Below are 21,111 nucleotides of genomic sequence, written 5' to 3'. Positions count from 1 at the left end.
ATTTTTTTTCTTTATCGGTGCCATGTGTGCGCTATCTTTTCTTAAAAATAATAATTAAAATAACAGAAAACACGCAAAAATTGTACAGACACACCAAGAAACAAAAAGCAAACAATACTACTTAAAATTCTAGTAAAATATCTAATGTTAACACAAAATAATACTAATCTTTTCAGGAGCTCTCGACAAGCCGACGATCTAATCAGTGCGACACCCCAAAGCCTTGTTTATTTTCTGGAGGGGAATTTTGAGCAGCAATGCATCTCCCTATTGCATTCCAAATGTGTTCTATGGGGTTTGAAATCTGATTCCACCACTGAAGCCACTCAATTTGATTAATATCCTAGGTCTCCAGAAGTATCTTCACTGCTTGTGTATAATGTGGTGTGGCACTGTCACCATGAAAATTAATTCTTCACCCACAGCACCACAGAACCAATGAACATGACATTGAAGAACTTCATTGCAATATCATTCACTAATCATAGTCCCTTTTTCCAGCACTTGTAACTGAGTCCATCCATTAAGCATAATGCCTACCCACACCATGACCCCAGCAGTGCTGCTTCTATACCTTTCAAGAACATTCTCACAATAGTAAGCAGTATCATCTTCATGTGAGATCAAGTGCCATCTAGAATCAGAGGGAAGATTAAAACAACTCTCATCTGTAAAGAGTATATTAGCACATTGGTGTCTCATCCAATTTTTATGGACACAACAGTGAAAACATGCTCTGTAATGATCTGTGTCCCTTTATCCAAAGCTCATTACAGAGCATGTTTTCACTGTTGTATTACAATGAAAACTGTATATTTACATATACAGTGAATGATGTAAATGATGTACTACAGGCCTTCAGGTATATAGGCCTACTTGTCAGAGACATCTTGCCACAGTTTGTCGAGATATCTGCATACCTGAGCTTGAATGGAGCCAACTTGCTGTGATGCATCGATTATGTTTGCTGTTATAACCAAAAATCTGTCTTCATGCTCTGTGATAGAGCAAGAATGACCTCTTAGGAAACAACTGGAACACATTCCATTGGTTTGAAATGCTGTTCAGAACCTGGATACAACACTACTAGTGAGATTCCAAACTCTCTGGCAATATCAGTAATTCTGCAGCCTTCTTCAAGCTTTCCAATAATTCTTCCCCATGTGAAATAATCATGATGATGTCTTTGAGACATTACAAGACATCAAAATTTTATTCCTTCATGAAGAGAGTTTCCATCAAACACAATTAGCTTAGCATAGTCTTTTGCCTTTCATCCTGTTGAGTGATTCCATGTGACCCTTTGAGTGCAATTAGAAAATTTTAACGTGTACCCTCACATTCTACTCAAAATCATCAAGTATACAAACTGCCACAAGCTGATTTGTCAGAATTTGAAGTTGTAATCTTCAGAAATAGTGTTCATCCTTGGGTTTTATGACGCCAGCGTATGTTAAGGTACATTTCAATACTGCAGTTATCCTCTGCAATTTGCTATCTGACCTTTGAACTTCAAACTCTTATCCACCATAACACTAAGATCCCAGGCTGCATCAGCTTCTTGTAGCAAATCTTAATGAAAATCTCACCCTAAAGTGCATAACTTTATATTTACAAATATTGCAGTGACAGCCATTATAATTTGTCCAAATTTCCAGCCTATTCATATCATTCTGTAAGTGCTAGATATCAGTAGAATCCCTGACTGCCCAACCTATCTTTGCATTATCAGAAAGCAATTGAACATCATCTGTTAGATCCTTCCAAATGTCATAAATGTATAGATTAAACAACAATGGTCCAATGACTGATAACTCTGGTCACATTAACTCTTGCAGATTAACACCACCACATGCAACTTTTTCATATCTCTCTATCAACTATCCACTGATCCAAGTCAAGAGTTTGTGTTCCAAACCCATATTTTCTCCAGTTTATGCAATAGCCTTTCATGAGGTATCTTATCAAATGTCTTAGCAAAATCCAACAATATCATAGTATATCCAATTTTTTAATCCAACTCAGCCTTAACATTATTATAAAATATACGCAAATTGCTCAGACATGCCCTCCCTTTAGTAAATTCATGCTACTCTTTGCAAAGTACATCTTGTTTGTCCATCCATTTCTGTATGTGAGTTCTCACCAACTTTACTACAATTTTCACCACCACTCAGAAGATACTGAAAGATCAGTGATTGGATATATCAGTTTTGTGACACCATTTTACACTGGAGCTATCATGCATTCTTTCCATTTCTGTGGTTTCTTTCCTGAGATGACACTCCAGTTATACAAACATGTCAATGGGTGTAACCAATTTGGCTGAATGTTCCTTTAGCAAATGTGCTAATATTCCATCTGTTCTTATTGCCAAATTCTTATTCAGGTTATGCATTTCTACTCCTTTATCCAATGTACTAATAGTAGTAGCAATGTGCATGTTACATATACACCTAGTTGATATATCTTAGCAAAAGTGAGCACTTATTAACTGAACAATCTCATCAGCTGCTTACAGAAGAGTACCAACTGCATTCAGTAAAGTTATCCTTCAGTATGCATTCTTTCTTTTACTTTCAGCATAACAATAAAATTCTTTTGGATTACTTTTAGGCTGCTAGCCAATTTTTTTAATACTCTGATTTAGATTTCCATACAATACTCATAACTTTTCTGGCCTGCACACTTATTATATATTTCATAACTCTCTCACTTTTATTCTCACAACACTCCTTCCATGTCATCTTATGAATCTCTTACTTAATAAGATTACACCACATCCATTTCACTCTCACTCTATTTGTTCTTCAAACTCTAGGGATACATATAGATATTGCCTGATTTTAGCATATTTTCAAAGATTCCCATTAATTGCTGATATGCTTCCATTCAGTAACTGAAACTGTGGAACCAAAGATGGTATTCTCCTGAGTTGATCACAATTTCCAGCTTTGTAGTTCAGTATGTAACATGTTATATAAATAAAAGTTTAAAATATTTATTTTCAAACATTCTACAAATACTAAGCTGGCTCTCTAAGGCTAAAGTCATTTAAGAACTTCATAAATTTAAATTAAAAAATATGTTATTAAAAAAAAAAAAATGTACCTTCTGTTGCCTGAGTAAAAAGTGTGGTTACAGTAAATACTCTAAGATCAAATATAAGTTGCTGAATTGTACTAAAAACAGCATCTGGTAAATCTAACTGCTGAAGAGATGAATAACAGCATCTGCAAATGCAAAATAAAATAACATATCCATGCATATTAATTATAATTATTAACACCAGACATGGAGTCAAAAGACTCAGCATGGGAGGTACACAGTTACACATAAGGCCCAATTAAATTTAATTTAATTTACATTTTAAATTAATAAATTTTAAATTATCATTAAATTCTCTAAATAACCTTTAAATACTCTTAAATTTAATTTAATAATTTAATATTAATTTAAATTATGCAAAAATTATAACAGGAATGCAGAGAATTATTATTCACTTAGATTTGTCTATATGTATAACATTTTTCTGCTCTCCAACAAGAAAAGAATTTTTAAATGAATAACACAAGCACCCCCCCCCACACACACACACTAGAGCCTACATACTTTTTTAAATTGGCAAAGTTATTTTTATCATCAACTTCCTGATAAGTTGATGTTGAAAGTTTATTTTTCACTTGGTTAGAGTATAATAAATTTAGTTTAATCCTTTATCCAAGTGTGAGCAAACAAAGTTTGCGCCTGAAAGTATCTTCAGGACTGGGTTAAGGTGGTACAACACCTTAGCTTGCTCCGCGGTAGCTTGCTCCACCTTTGCAACGAGTTGCCCTAGTGTTGTACCACCTTACCCCAGTCCTGAAGATACTTTCAGGCGCAAACTTTGTTTACTCACACTTGGATAAAGGATTAAACTAAATTTATTAAAATTCCTGATAAGTATCCTCAAGGAGTGTAAGATACTATGCACATGATAGCACAATGAGTTACATTTATTACTATTTATCTATTAATATATTTTTCAAATGAATTTGTTATTTGTCAGGTCTCCAATATAGCCACATATAACATGTTGGTCTTCTAAGGCACTTCCAAATTCATCAATCATTGGAAAGGCTAACAAATTTTCTGATTTGTTAGCCTTTCCTCTCCCATTCCCTTTAAGTGACCATATGATAACATATCAGCTTAAATTCGCTCTGCTCACACATTCTTGAATTCTGAACAATGTGAAATTCCTTTCTAACACCTTCCCTTTTAACATGACTGTGCCACTGTTTCCATTTGTTCATTCTCCTAATTTTTCTCAGAATTCTCATGTCTGTGATCGGTAGTCTTTGAAAATACCATAAGTTAAAATTACTTTGAATAATGTTCTTTCCCCCCCTCCCCCACATAAACTTATTCAAATGGCTTCCTCACCACACCAGCTTTGCTTAGTATATTATCTATTTCCAAATTTAGTTTGGTATCTTCACTAAAAAAATGTATCTAAACAGCTGAAGCATTTCATTTGTTTTATAGTTTCTACACTGAGAATACACTTGATATTATCCAGCAATGCTATCTTAGAAAGGCAAATTCCCTTTAACTTAGGACTTTAAAGGAACTTTCAATTTACACAGATCAAATAGCTCTAATGAATCAAAAAGAATTCTTTTTGAGCAAAAGTATTTTTTTTTTATAATTTTTTTTTGTCACTTCTGACCACAGTTAAATTGTAAATAAACAAGACATCATAGTAATTTTCTGTTATAATAAAATCCGTTTCTTCAAATAGAAAACATTCTCTAAATAGGAGAAATTCCAGTTATTTAATTTCTTAAAAAATAAAAAATAACAGTTCCAGGTGCAAGACATCAGCAATGATGCCAATACAAAAATTTGTTTTAAGATTTCTTTATAGATACAGTCCCTAATAAAAAAAATCCTTTTCAGGTAGTAACACATTTTCCCTGTGAGACACTTACAATTAACATTTTTGATTAATATAAAATTTCTTGGGATTAAAAAAATCACTTTTGGTAACTGTAACACTAAGATATTAAACTAGGATTAAAATAAGAATAAAATCCCCAGAAGTGATTCAAATCCCAAACTATGAGAATGGCAATGCAAAAATTATATATTCTTGAAGAACTATTTACATATACTGCTAAGTAAAAATTCTTTTCGTGGGCTATAAATTTTTCCCCTGAATTGTCAATAATAATTTTTATAATCTGGAAGTAACATTGATGCAGAATATTCTAAAACATACCTTGCAAAAGCTATCTATAGGTGTGCCTACAATTTTAATGATATCAGGTTCAAGACAAAAGACTACAATGATTACTATCTTCTTTAAAATGGAATAGCGGATTCTATACTTGAATATTATTATTATTACACCTCCAAGAAATCAAGAACTCATTGAGGGAGGCTGTACATCACCCACACCAGCTGTCATACTTTTTCTTAAAACTCTAGGTGCACTCACTTCACACTAAATGCACTCAACTTCAACAGGCAAACTGTTTCACTCATGCAGAATTTAGCTCTTACTCTTTTCTTAATTGTACACAAACTTAACTTCCACAGATGCCCTCTCCACCTTTTCCATAATGAAAAACTTGATCAACCAATATCCTATAATGCCCTCTCAAAAGTTTATAGACCTCATTTATATCACTACTCTTGCTTTTTATCTACCAGTGTCTACAGTTTACATACTCTGAATTGATCCTCATAATTTATATTCAACAATACAGATATCATCTTTGTAACTCTTCTTTGCAGCCTTTCCACAGCTTCTTTATCCCTTTGAAATCCAGGAGACTAAATCTCTGCACAGTAGTCCACGTGTAGTTGTATCAAAGCCTTGTAAAGAGGTAAAATGACTTCCACATCCTTAAATGTCGATGTTCATTTTAAACATGACAGTTATCCTCTGAGTTTATTTGCAATTTTTGCAATGTGATCTTGGAACTTAAACTTTCTATCCACCATAACTAAAGATCTCTAGCCTCATCAGTTACTCCAAGCATAATTCCACTAGTATATTATGCTGTTGAATATTGCAGCAAGCCAAAGTGCATAACTTTACATGTCCTGTCAGGTCCTTCCCAATATCACTAATGCACAGATTAATAGCAATCATAAGGGGACTGATCATTGTGGTATACTACTGGTCACCTTAAATCTCTGCAAACCCACCACTGGTGGGTGTAATGAGATACCATTCATGATACATATCTATCAGTCACCCACTTATCCAAGTCAACAGTTAATATTAAATTCAATATTCTCTAGTTTATGCAACAGCCTTTCATGTGATATCCTATCAAATGCCTTTGCAAAGTCCAATAGTATCACAGCAGTAAGCATAAAAGCCAGAAGAGGTGAGCAGTAAGACGGCAAACATACAAGTTTGTGAAAACGTGATTTGAGTAAATGGCATTGAAAAACTAACTGAATATATGAAAGCAAAGTTGGTAAATATGAGAGAAGAGATTAAATGCATAAAGAATTAGATTTGCATGGGAATGTGAGGAAAGATTTGAAAAAAATATCAAATGATTTGAAAGTGGCAATGTAGAGATTCGATAGTAAGAGATGTGTGAGTGAAAAGGTGCACAAGGTCTGTTTTCTGGGGGGGGGGGGGGGGGGTAGAATGAGCAGGGTGGTTGAAGCATTGGATAAGAGTAGGTAAGCAAGAGTACAGATGGCATGAATGATTTTACTGGTAACAAGAAGAATATAAGGCGGGATGTCTTGAGACTGTTAAGGAGAGTGAAAGATAACACTGTATAGGTAAGGTTGTCAGCGTGTTGCCCAAGTATTATAATAATGTGTTGAGAAAATGAACAAAGATTATGAATGGTATCTAGGAGAGTTATGTGAGGAGGAGCAGAGTTAATTTTGTGAATGGGTGGGATGAGTTTGAGGGGCAGATAGAGCTGTCCAAAAGAGATTGTTTACATTTGAATGGATCTGGTGTGGATCAGTTGGAGAAACTGTTGCTGCAAGAGAGAGAGAGACTGAAGTGAATGTAAGACCTGAGGAAGCAAGAGCTGCTGTGGAAGAGCAGGAGAATAAGGTAGGCAAGTTAATGAATGGAGAGGTGAGTGGCATGAGCAAAGAGAATGAAAGAGAAGGCACACAGAGTGGACAGGGAAATGGGAGAAGTCAAGGTGAACAGGGTGACGCTGTGTGAAAAGTGTAGATGATGGTTTCAGGAGTAGATGTGAACAGGAATGACATTTTGACAGGAATAGAGATGGAGGGATATGTAGCCTTTTGTGAAGACAGAGAAAGCAAAAAGGGAGGAGTGTTATTGATGATCATAGAAGAGTTGGGCCTATCTAGGGTGGAGATGCAAAGAGCAAACACTAGCAATGGTTTTGAAGCAGTATGTTGTGAGGTAGAGGTGGACAGGATAATATGTTAAGTAGGGTGCTGTTATAGACCTGGTAATGTAGAAGACATTGAGATGGAAATGACTAGACAAACTGGTCTGGCTAATAAGAAAAGGGTGATTTCAATTATGGTATTACAACATCAGGTACAAAGAGAACGAATTTCTTGAGTGTTTAAGGGATAACTACCTTAAGCAGTATATAACAAAGGCCACACATGGCTCGAGGATCTGTTAAGATAGGTGTAAAATGGATAACTGAAGAGGTGCATTATGCAATTAGGAAGAAAAAGACATTGTGGAGGTGGCACAAGATGAGTGGAGATAATCAGTTACATGAGAAGTACAAAGAGCAAGCAAAGAAGGTGACTCACTTAGTAAGAGTAGCAAAAGTGTAGTATGAGCAGAAGCAGAAGTTAGTAAATGGCACTAAAAGAAATCCTAGGGAGTTTTTTCGATATGTGACCAGTAGAAGTAAGAATGATTATGGGAGAATGATGTTGGTCAGTGATATTGGGAGAATGAAAAACACTGAGGAGGAGTCTGTTGGTGAAGCAAAAAGACGTACTGTCAGAGAGCTCCTGAAAGATTTGTGATTTTTGTTGATTTATTAAGTGTTTTCTTAGATTTAATTGTGTATTTTTAGTATATTATTGTAGTTTTTTAGTCTAGTTATTGTTCTAAAGTATTTTATGACATCATTTTAGAAATATTATTAGTTTTTACTACTCTTAAAAATGGTGCCAAAAACTCATCGTAGCAAGGCAGTGAATAAAACTAAAGTTGTTGCTTCTGAGGGGAGTGTTTGTCCTGAACAAAAGCACTGCTGTAGTGATGATAATAATTTATCTGAGGATACGTTGACATTAGAAATAGCTCGGTTAAAAGAAATTATTAGGAAATCGACCAGGGAATTGGAAAAGGTGGAAAAACGTTTGTCAAAACTTCGACAGGATAAGAAAAAGGATGAGAACAAGATCAGGCAAGAAAATACTGAACATGGAAATCAAAAATACTAATAACAACAAGATAAGTCAGTTAATATCTAAGAAAAAAGAGGTAATATGGTGACTCAATTTAAAAATTTGCACTTGCTGAGGGAGTCACCACTTCTAGTTTTCGGGGAGCGAAAATTAAAAATATGACAGACATAATTGAAAACCAAAAAAGAAATGTAAAAGAAATGGAAGTGCTGGTCGGTACTAATAATTTAAGTGGTGACAAACATAGTATGAGAGAAGATATGAAAGGTCTGTTGGAAGAAGTGAGAAAGAAATGTGAACGAGAAAAAATTGTAGGATTACTACCTAGATATGATAGTACTGATTTAAGAAGGAGGGCGATGATAGCAAATGATTTCACGCGCAGGCAATGTAGAAGATATGGATGTGACTTTTTAGATGTGTTGGGTATGTTTGATGGCAGAAAAGATTTGTATAAGAATGATGGCCTGCACTTGATTTCATTTGGTATCAGAAACTTGAAGAAATTACTTCTTGGTATGAGACACAATGCTGAGAGTCAGGGAAACTAGATCATCAAGGGAGGAATGGGAAAAATGTGTGCGAAAGTTCAGCTATGGTATACAAACAGGATAAAGATATAAATGCTTTTGAACATGGTTATGTATGTGGCGAAGGAGTGGAAAAATATGCTTTGGGTTCGGACCTTTTAAGTATGACTGGGGAAGGAAAAGAGAAAATTCTAGAACAAGACCAAATAGATTGCATATCTATTTATAAGAATAGGCTAGGTCGTAATTTATTATGTCTATACATAAATACCAGGAACATTATTATTATTATTACCCAAGACCTCATGGAGTCAAAGACTCATCTGGGAGGTCCTTTTATCACACACACATCTCATCATACTGTGTCTTAAACACACTCAAACTCCTTGCAGACACCACACTTTCAAGCAAGGCATTCCAATCATTCACAACTCTGCATGAAAAAAACCTGCCTCTCACTCCCCTACTCACACCCTCTTTATACAGTTTCCAGGGATGACCTCTGGTTCTCCCCTGATCTCCCACTATTCTCTGTAGAACTTCTCCACCATTGATCTTATAACAACCCCTTACCAACCTCTTCCTTCTCTCCACCAGACTCTGCAAATTACATCTTCTCAATCTTTCCTCATACTCAACATTCCAGAGGTCAGAAACTACCTTAGTCAGTCGCCTTTGGACCCTTTCCAACATCTCTTCATCCTTCTGAAAACCATGAGACCAAATCTGGGCACAATAGTCCATGTGTGGCCTAATCAAAGCCTTATACAATGGAACAAGAATCTCCCTACTTCTACACGTCAGTGTCCTCCACATCATTCCCAGAGGTCTTTGTGTTGTCTTCACAATTTTCGCGATGTGTCCCCTAAATTTTAGATCCTTATCCACTATCACCCCCAGATCTCTTATTTCCTCTAGCTGCAACAATATATTCTCACCAAGCATAAATTCTGCATCCCATCTTTGTTTTCCAAATTGTAATTTGGAAAACAAAGATTTAAAACCTTACATTTTGTAGCATTGAACTCACATCCCCATTTGCTTGCCCAATCACTCAATTTATTCAAGTCTTCTTGCAAGGCCACAACATCTTCACTACTCTTTATGATTCGTCCCAACTTTACATCATCTGCAAACAACTGAATATCTCCATCCAAATCTTCGCCAATATCATTAATATACAAGTTAAACAGCAATGGCCCCAAAACAGACCCCTGAGGGAGTCCACTAGTGACTTTCCTTTTCCTGGATATCACCCCCCCCCCCATACACAACTTGTTGATACCTATCAGATAGCCAGTCTCCAATCCAATGCACTAATCTAATATCCAACTCCATCTGCTCTAGTTTGATATCAACTTATCATGAGGTACTCTATCAAAAGCTTTTGCGAAATCCAAGTATATTACTGTATATCCTTCTCCTCTGTCCAAGGAAGCAGTCACTTTATTGTAATAAGTTAGTAGATTACTAAAACATGACCTCCCTTTAGCAAATCCATGCTGTCCATCAAAGATAATACCATTGTTGTTAACCCAACTCTGGATCCTAGTTCTCACAAGCTTCTCCAACAACTTAACCACAACACCTGACACAGAGATAGGCCTATAGTTTGATGATTGAGTCCGATCACCTCCTTTATGAAGTGGCACAGTCTTGCCCTTCTTCCACTCTTTAGGAACTTGACCAAGTGCAAGACTCGTATTAAAAAAATATCTCAAGGCAGGTTTCAACTCTCTGGCACATTCCTTCAGAATACGCAGTGATCTATTATCAAGTCCCACAGCCTTATTTACATCTAGTTTACTCAACTCCCCAAACACCTCTTGCTCACTTACAGTCAGTCTCTCCTCCCCATCATCAACTGCTCTCGATCTCTCCATGAAGTCACATTCACAAGATTGAAAGATCTTTATGAACTGCTCATTAAGTATCTCCACCACAGATTCTGCAACAGCTGTCTTTATACCATTTCCTCCAATCAATGTCATCCTTCCATAATCATTCTTTCTTTTGCTGGCTACATATCAAAAGAACTCCCTAGGATTCTTTTTGGCTTCATTAGCTAACTGCTGTTCATACCTCTCTTTAGCTACACTCACCAACCAAGTCACCCTCCTTGTCTGGTCTTTGTAGACCTCATGAAATTGGTTACTTCCACTTCTCTTTTTTAACATGACTCATTTTTAACATGAGTTTAGCCATGGTTTCAAATGAGTGGAAAGATGGCAAAATTGTCTTGCTTCATAAAGGGGTGAAAAGACTAAGGCTTTGAATTAGAAACAAAGGGGTTGAGTTTGTTGCTTTATTGAATACGATGTGGCCTAAGATTGTTGGCATTAGTGAAACCTTGCTATCAGAATCAGATATGGTAAGTGGTTTGATATAGTTTGATCAGATATGCTTTGATAAGACCACATACACTTGGATTACTGTGCGCAGATTTGGTCTCCCGGGTTCCAAGGGGATAAAGAAGCTGTGGAAAGGGTGCAAAGAGGAGTTACAAAGATTATATCCGGATTATGGGATTTAGATTATGAGGACAGATTGCGAGTATGTGGATTGCAGACTCTGGTTAACAAGAGAAAGAGGGGTGATATGATAGAGGTCTATAAACGTTTGAATGGGTGTTATAGCATTTCAAATGATGAAATTTTTCGTTATATGGAAGGAAGGGAGAGAACACAGGGACATCCATGGAAGTTAAGGTTGTTCTCAGTCAAGAAAGGGGTAAGAGCTAGGTTTTTCTTCCAGAGAGCAGTGAGCGAATGAAATAATTTGCCCTTAGGAGTAGTGAGTGCATCTAGTGTAAATGAATTTAAGGGAAGGTATGATAGCTGGGTTGGGTAATTTACAGCCTCCCTCGATGAGTCCTTGACTCCCTGAAGGTCTCAGATAATAATAATAATAATATTATAGTAGAGGTGTTTAATGATCAGTTCATTAAAGTATTCCATATTTGTGATTGTAACATAATGCAGAACTTGAGAGTAGTGAAAATGGGGGAGGAACCAATGATGGTGGGTGAGTATGAGGTATATGAGTCACTGAGTAAACATAATGCCAACAAGGCTATGGGACTCGATGGTGTATCACCATGTGTCTTAAGGGAATGCTCCAGGGAGTTAACAGATTTAACATACATTTTTAACATGAGTTTAGCCCTGGTTTCAAAGGAGTGGAAAGATGGCAAAATTGTCCTGCTTCATAAAGGGATGAAAAGACTAAGGCTTCGAATTATAGGCCAATCTGCTTTTCAGGAGTTGTGGTCCAGTTGCTGGAGAAGCTAGTGAGGACAAGGATTCAGAACTGGGTTGACAGCAGTAAAATTCTCTTTAATGGGCAGCATGAGTTTGCTAAAAGAAGATCATGTTTTAGCAATCTGCTCACTTATAACAAGGTGAAGAATACACTAGATAAGGGGGGGGGATGCATATATAGTAGTATATTTAGATCGAAGATTAAATGAAGTGTAACATCTTCCTCCAGTTGGTAAAAGTGACCATGAAGTGAACACTGGTGGTGGTGGTGGCGGCAGATTGCTATTTTGCTACTGACAGATTACCACATGGCAAACTAGTATTCAAATTTGAACAGATGGGATTGGATAATAGACTAGTGCTCTGGATTGGAGAGTGGCTGTGTGATAGTTATCAGAAAATTGTGTATTGGGGAAGGGGGGGGGGGGGTTATCCCAGAAGAGAGGAAAGTTGTTGGAAGTTTTTTTCACTTGGTTAGACTATAAATTATATAGTTTAATTTAGCTTATTTAGTTTAATCCTTTGTTCAAGTGTAAGCAAACAAAGTTTGTGCTTGAAGTATCTTAATGACTGGGGCAACTCGTGGCAAAGGTGGACAAACTTCACATCACTTGCCTTAGCATCCCATAATGTAAAGCACATCTCCTTGCAGAGATGTATAATGCTAAGCCTTATAGGAAGGGTCACTACCCAGACCGGTTTTGACCTTTATTGAGGTCTCTTCAGTGGGAGTCAGACCCAGAGGTGATACCAAGGTTGAAGCAATGCAGAAGTCATATTTACCCATACGAGTTGCCAAAAGGCATCACACCTTATTAATAAATTACTCTGGATTAGAGATCGATGTTGGAAGTTTTTTTTACTTGGTTAGACTATAAATTATATATTTAGTTTAATCCTTAATGCTTAGCATTATACATGTCCGCAAGGAGATGTGCTTTGGATTACGAGATACTAAGGCAAGTGATGTTAAGTTTGTCCACCTTTGCCACGAGTTGCCTCAGTCCTGAAGATATTTCAGACACAAACTTTGTTTGCTTACACTTGGACAAAGGATTAAACTAAATACAGGTGTCCCTCGCTTTACACGATTAATTGGTGATATGAAATAACTGCGTAACATGAAATCGTGTAAAGTGAGTTGAATTTAGCATGGGTGAGATAGGGAAAGTGGTTTCTTCAGAAGGATAAATAAATGAAAACTTTACACCTGTGAGCAAAAGAAATTTTAATGAATGAATTATTTAAACTTATAAATAAAACACACAAATTTTAATGAATGAATGAATTTAATTAATACAATGTCATAAAGACCTAAACACTACATACTTCTGACAGTCTTCAATCGGATAATGAATGGACTGGGTCTGGTGAGTCTGGATCATCACTCTCTTGCTCTCTTGAAGTCCCTGGTATGATAGGCTGATGATCTTCAACTTTTTTAATGAAACAGATGAAACTCAGCTGACGGGCAGCATTCTTCCGCTCTCTATAAAGTTCTTTGTAGCAAGTCAAAGAAGTCTGAATTTCTCTCGCAACTTTGGCGCTTCTAGTCTCATTAGGATCATTTTCTTCAATTATTCTGATGGCACTGTCAATGTGTTTAAAAAATTCAGTCAGTTGTTTTGTTGAAAGCTGTTTGATGGGCTCAGCAACAAAGGGCTCCTGACTTTCATCATTCATGATGTTTTCCATTTCCAGATCTTCATGCTCTGAAGAGTGGGACTTGAGTAGTTCATCCACATTTGTCTCATCTACATCCTCAAATTCAACAGATTTTGCCATTTTAACTATGTCATGTCTTGAGTTGGCAAGCTCACTTTCAGATTCAAAATCATTAGAATCAGAAACTCCAGGCCAAATTTTCTTCCAAACTCCCTTCATGCAGGGCTGCTAAACTTCTGCTCATGCATCTCCAATGTTGTAAATTACAATTTTGATATCATATTACTTATAAAATTCTCTCATTAAAATATTATCTTCAACGTCGGTACATGTAGCTTCAACTAGCTGCGAAAATCTTCTGGGGAAATAACTCTTGAAAGTTGCAATAACATCCTGATCCATGGGTTGAATGAGGGATGTTGTGTTTGGTGGCAGAAAAATTAACTGATATTCTCATCGATTTCAGCGATGATTGGAGGATGTCCTGGTGCATTGTCCAGAAGCAGAAGAATTTTGAAAGGCACATTTATCCTGTCACAATAAGCCTTCAATTCACGAGCAGTTCATTGCAAAAGCAGGACTCAAACACAACTCCGGTAATCCATGCTTTTTTATTTGACCGCCATTTAACAGGCAAATCCTTCTTTGAGTAGCCCTTGAGTGCATTAACTGTGTTATCTTAGTTGTCGACATTCTCGTCGCACTTTTACAACTTTCTTTTATTTTCTCTACTTGATTTCTTATTATTCTTAAAGTTGATTCTGAAATTCCCGTAGCCCTGACTATGTCAATTGTGCACTCATTACGTTCATACCTCTTTATAACTTCTAATTTTTCCTCTGATGTCATAGCTTTTCTCTGTTTTTTAGTCTTAGAAGTATTTTGATCACAATTACCTCTTTTTTCCCATAATGTTTGTATTGCAGAAGACTCCAACAATGGAGCTTAATAGTTCTACACCTTCTGTGAGACTGACATGCAGCACGATGCCACCTTGTCAAAGCGGTATGCGCACAAATCACATGACCATGCACAGGGTGACTGAAAAATTGCTACCAGTTGCAATTTTTTAAGTTAACTTTTTAAAATTGCGTTATAGCAAAAACGCATAAAGTGACATGACGTATAATGAGGGATACCTGTATATAATTTATAGTCTAACCAAGTGAAACAAAAAAAAAAAAACTTCCAACATCGTTCTCTAATCCACAGTAATTTATTAATAAGGTGTGACACCTTTTGGCAACTCATATAGGTAACAATCTTGGTATCACCTCTGGGTCTGGCTCCCACTGAAGAGATCTCAATAAAGGTCAAAACCGGTCTGGGTAGTGACCCTTCCCATAATCCACAAGGAGCTGAGCTTTGCATTATGGGATACTAAGGCAAGTCATGTGAAGTCTGTCCACCTTTGCCATGAGTGCCCCAGTCCTGAAGATACATACTTCAGCTGCAAACTTTGTTTGCTTGCACTTTGACAAAGGATTAATTGTTTGCAGATAATGCAAAATTGGGAAGCATTATGAGAAGTAGAGCAGAAGTTGCAGCTTTGAAAGAGGACCAAAATAGACTGTCTGAATAGGCAAGTGTGTGTGTGTGGGGATCAGTTTAATGTTGCAGAGTGTAAGGTTTTATAATTTTGGAAGCAAAGATGCGATGCAGGGTATGGACTGGTGGGTATATTTTAGAGGGGGGGGGGGTTGTAGAGATGAAAGATCTAGGGATGATGGTGGATCATTATCATCATCATCAAATCCTTCCATGCCTACTGGCACATAAGGCTGCAATGCAGGTTTTCCATCTGCCCCTGTCCTTCGCAGCTGCTCTTGCTTCTGCTCAGCTTGCCTCCTCATTTTGGATTCCATCATTCTTCTCCAAGTTAATTTCAGACAACCTCTGGAGTGTCTTCCGTCTGGAGCCCAAGTCAGTGTTACTTGGGGAATTCTGTTTATCCCCATGCAAAGAACATGTCTGGTCCATTTCCATCGTCTTAGGAAAATTTCTTCATCTATTGACATGAAGAAAGTTTTCTTTAAAAGTTCCTTGTTAGTGATTGTATTTGGCGAGCAGATTTTTAAAATTCTTCTTAAACATTTCTTTTGGAAAATGACAAACTTACTACTTTGTGCCTTGATAAGTTTCCAAGTTTCAGAGCCATATAGCAGCACTGCGTGCGCAATAGATTTAAAGATATTAATTTTCACTTTAACTTGATGCTTTCGATAATTTATTTAATGACCTGAAACAATTTTGTGCTTCAGCAATTCTTTGTAAAATGTCTTCGTGTGTACTGTCTTGTTTATTTATTATTGATCCAAGGTATGTAAAAGGTGGCATGAAAATTGGAGAAAAAGATATCCTTGAAGTATGGAATTATTACTTCGAAGAATTACTAAATGAAACAAACAGTGATAGCACAGTGGTAAAAAACACTCAACAGGCATGCAGTCAGAAATACATATCCATACCTGAAGTAGAAAAAGACATCAAGGGCCTGAAATGTGGAAAGGCAGCAGGAGTAGATGATATTCGACCAGAAATGCTCAAGTATGGAGGTATAAAAGTCCTACAGTGGCCACACTGCATAGTTCAGAAGGCCTCGACAGAGGGACGAATTCCAGATGATTAGATTAGTTTTGTAGATCTAGAAAAGGCATATGACAAAGTGCCAATACAGAAGCTATTCAAAACACTACAGTTATATGGTGTCAATGGTGCATTATATCATGCAACATGTAGTCTTTGAGTTGCAAGTGCAGTTAGAATTAAAGGAAGTACAGAAATATGGTTTAATGTTGAATATGGTGTCAGACAAGGATGTACATTATCTATATGGATCACATTATGAAGGAAAGTGGTATTAAACCTGATATCAAAATTGGAGATGTTAATATCAGCTCTTTGCTTTAGGCAGACAATGTTATACTTCTAAATAAATCTGCAATATTCCCTGACTAAATTGAATAACTGTTGTGATAGATATGGTATGAGGTCAGCAATATCAAGACAAAGACAATGAAAATAGGCAGAAGCATTGAAAATGTCAACTGCATTATGAATGGAGAACCTATAGACATGCGAAACATTTCAACTACTTAGGCACGAATTTTAGTGAAGATGGTAAATTAAATATGGATATAGACAACAGAATCAACAAGGCTGGTATGGTGGGAAGTCAACTGAATAAATTTATATGGAATAAGAGAGAAATTAGTCAAAACACTAAATTAGCTGTATACAAGAGTGTTGAAATCAATTTTAACTTGTGGATCTGAGAGCTGGGTTAGAAATAAAACACTTGACCAAAGACTAGAGACCGCAGATTACACTTGGTCAAATGTCCTTTTTTGGGGATTTTTATAATTACTGCTTTTTTCCACTGTTAAGGAATTTTTTCTGTTCTTCCATATTTCATTGTATAATCTTTGTAATTTGGTAGTAGTAGTCGTGTTAATATCAGCTTTTAACATTTCGGCATAGATATTATCATTTCTGCATGCTTTGTTAGATTTTAGTGCCTTCAGGGCATTTTTGACTTCGCTCAATGAAATCTCATCTTCGGAAATGTTCAAAGTGGGAATTACGCTAGTTGTAATATTTTGTGCATGTTGAGACCCTGTATCTACCTTTACATTCACAGTGTCATCAAAATGTTCTCTCCATCTTGCTTCTTTTTTTCTGGAGTCAATCATCAATAACTTTCCTTCTTTGTCTCTAATGAAGGAAGGATTGCTTTTCTGTTATCATTAATTTGTTTTATAATCTGATAAAGTTGTCTAATTTGTCCATTTTCTGCAGAATGCTGTGCTTCATTTGCTAATTCATCAATATATTTTCTCTTCTCGGCTCTTGCAGCTCTCTTTACGCTTTTATTAATTCATTATAACAATTGTTATATATCTTACATAATCTTTCTGAATTTATATTGTTCATTAATGATTTAATCGTTTTTCTCTCTTCAATGATCTTCGAAGTTTCTGCAGTTAAACATTCTTTTTCTTTTTTCTTCGTTTACCAATTACATCTTCAGCAACTTCATTGAAGGTATTTGTGAAATTTTTCCGATATTCTTCTACTTTATTGTTTCTACTGTTACATCTTGGTTTTCCTCTATTACTAATATACTGAATCTGTTCTTTATCTCCAAAACAAACTTTCTCTTGTTTCTTTAATTTTTCAATATCAAATACAGTTCTTGAACTTCTATTCTTTCTTAATACACTTTAAAGTTTTAATTTCAACTTCATCACTAACAAGAAGTTGTCAGAACCAACATCTGCACCATGTTTGACTCTCACATCAAGAATGGATCTTACAAATTTACTATTGATAGCAACATGGTCAATTTGGTTTCTTGTACTGCCATCCGGCACAATCCAAGTCAATTTATGTATTTCTTTATGCTTAAATTTACTTCCTCCTATGAAAAAGTTGTTCATTTCACAAAAGGATACAAACATCATTCCATTTTCATTTCGGTCTCCACAAGCCTCGAAACATAAGGAGATTTTTTCTTCTACACATGACCTTTTACCCACTTTTGTATTAAGATCGCCAATGAGTATTATCATATCGTGTTTTGGAATAGAATTTATTACCTTTTAGAGTTGTTCATAAAAACATTCTTTTATTTCTTCATCTGCATCATTAGTAGGTATGTAAACCTGCATAACAGAAAGTTTGATAAATTTAGAATAGAACCTGGCTTTTATAATTCTCATGTTTACTGGTTCCTTCCCATTCCATCGGGCTTTTGGTTACTTTTGGGTTCAATATTAGCGCAACTCCTTTTTTATGTTTCTCCTCTGATCCAGAGTACAATATTGTCTTGTCTGTGATTATAAGTCCATCTGAGTTTGCTGATGCCTAAAATATCTAACATGTAATTGTCTGTTTCATTTGGTACTGCCTAGTTTTTCCTACCTGGTACAGTGTTCTGACATTCCATGATCCAATCTTTAAAATTTTTTGTATCTTCATAAGAAGGGTTCTGAAAGGCTTTCCCTCTTGGTGTGTCATATATACGTTATCCACATCAGACCAGGCTAGATAACTGTCTTCTGGATTCTTGCAAGTCATGTCTATCGCCAAGAGCATTTGTTCATCCAGATTTGCAGTTTCCGTAATCAGACAACTTTTACAGTGAGGGGTGATTAGCCCTTTGCCCAACCCCTGAAGGGGACCTAGCTATACCCTCGGGGACTGCGTCTCCATTTATCGCCTATCACGATATGCAGGAGTGTGACTGGGGGTATTCTACTATCTGCCCCAACATGGGGAGATGATGGTGGATAGGGACTTGAAATTTTGTGGAAATTTTGCTAAAATTGTGAGGACACAGAGCAGATTATGGAAATGATGAGGAGAACACTGATGTGTAGAAGAATGTTTTGATTCCAAGGCTATGATCAGGCTGCATATAGATTACTGTGCACAGATTTGGTTGTCAGATATTGAAATGAATGATGAGATGTTGGAGAGGGTTCAGAGCCAACTGACTCTAAAGCCTTATGTTTCACTATAATGTGGAATATAAGGACAGACTGAGAGAATGCAAATTACAGAGCCTAGTGAATAGAAGAAGAATGGAGACATGATTGAGACATATAAGTTGGTAAGGAGTAATTACTAGATTTAACATGGTGAGATTTTTCATAGAATATCTGGAGAGAGAGAGAAAGAGAGGGAGGATGAGTGGCCATCCATGGAAGGTGCATAAATGGGTATGAAGAGTAGATTTTTTGTCCGTAGAGTGGTGGATGATTGGAATGCATTGCCTGAGAGTGTGGTGAGTGCAGGGATAGCGAATGCATTTAAGTTGAGGCATGATGAGCTGTGCATGTGAAAGTGGGATCTCCCATGATGAGTCTCTTGACTCCATGGAGGTCTGTTAATAATAATAAAGAGTATATCCATTCCCTTTATCCAACTCAGCTGTAACATTATCATAAAATATGAGTAAACTGCTCAGACATGCCCTCCCATTAATAAACCCATTGTGCTCTTTGCAAAGTGTCTTATTTGTCCACCCATTTCTGTATGTAAGTTCTTACCAACTTCTCCAAAATCTTTACAATTACACCACAGATACTGAGACACATCCGTCTTTGCCAGGGGCGGCTCATGCATAGGCACTGCAGAACCCTCAATTTTTCTCGATATATAAATATACAGTGGTGCCCTGGTTAACAGCAGCCTCAGATAATGACATACTTGGTTAACGATGAGTGGCTGTAAGAAAAAAATCTCTTGGTTAACGACTCTCGATTATGTAAACCTCTATCCAATCTAAAAAACCGAAATTTTTCGATCGCACTTAGCCATGGGCGGGAAGACATTGTCGAATAGAGAACAGTCACACGGCATAGCTGTGAAGCTCAGATATGTTTGACCCATCATAGCCAGTTGTTTACGTTTTCCATTTATTGTTTCTTTTCTTGGAGCGCACTGTGCTTTATTTTAAAATTTGTGATTATAAATGCGTTTTATGATGAAAATGAGTATTTAAGCATTTATTTTTTATGTGTTGGTTCATATAGACAATAAATCGGCAGGTGTGTGTCACTGTTTGTTCGCCATCAAAAGGCAAAATCAAATCTCATCTGTATAACAATCATTGTATCTATAAGCTGCTAATCAGTGTATGTTACGGTAAGTGCTGTATCTAATATCGTTACCTTACAAGCAAAATGCACTAAGTCAAAAATTGCAGGTTTCGAATTTAACTGTTAACTTTTATTTCAAAAAGTTTTTTTTTTTTTTGAACTTTTACTTTGATTTTCAGGTGACGATATGTTCTTTGTGTCCCTTGTCTTAGTGTTGTACAATTTGTAATAATACCGTATTTTGCGTATCTTTTTTTTTTTCATAGAGTGAATTTTTTTACCGTGTGACAAAATTGGGTCCCAAAAAAAAAAAAAGCTAGTGAGGGAAAAAAAAAAACAGAAAAATTTTCTCTATTGAACAGAAGAAAGAAATAATAGCAAAGCATCATGAAGGTGTGAAAGTTATGCAGCTAGCTCGAATATATGAAACCAGTCATTCTACAATATCAACCATATTGTTGATATTGTAGAATGTCATTTTGGCTAAGAAAGAAGAACTTATGGTAGCTAAGGTTGCTAAGGGAACTTCAAGGTTGAATGTCAGAGGGCTTCTTTTTGAGCAAATGGAAAATCTATTACTACTTTGGATCAAAGAAAGAGAAATGGAGGGTGACACTACATTTTAAAATGCAATCTGTCAGAAAGCTAAATAGATTTATCAAGATTTGA

General features: G+C 36.2%; 1 protein-coding gene across 2 annotated transcripts in view; it reads right to left on the bottom strand.

Moving 5' to 3' along the window:
• Nucleotides 1-21,111, bottom strand: part of Sec5 (exocyst complex component secretory 5) — a 584,315-nt gene that overhangs the window by 219,774 nt on the left and 343,430 nt on the right. For both annotated transcript variants that reach the window (XM_090401446.1, XM_090401447.1), the window contains exon 15: nucleotides 3,112-3,233. In XM_090401446.1, coding sequence (XP_090257572.1) covers nucleotides 3,112-3,233 — 122 coding nt within the window. The remainder of the gene's footprint in view (nucleotides 1-3,111; nucleotides 3,234-21,111) is intronic.

Source organism: Typopeltis vanoorti, chromosome 12, assembly GCF_054136105.1.
Source record: "Typopeltis vanoorti isolate ZY-2024b chromosome 12, IOZ_Tvanoo_1.0, whole genome shotgun sequence".
Lineage (NCBI taxonomy): Eukaryota > Metazoa > Arthropoda > Arachnida > Uropygi > Thelyphonidae > Typopeltis > Typopeltis vanoorti.
This window is presented reverse-complemented; position numbering and strand designations above follow the sequence as displayed.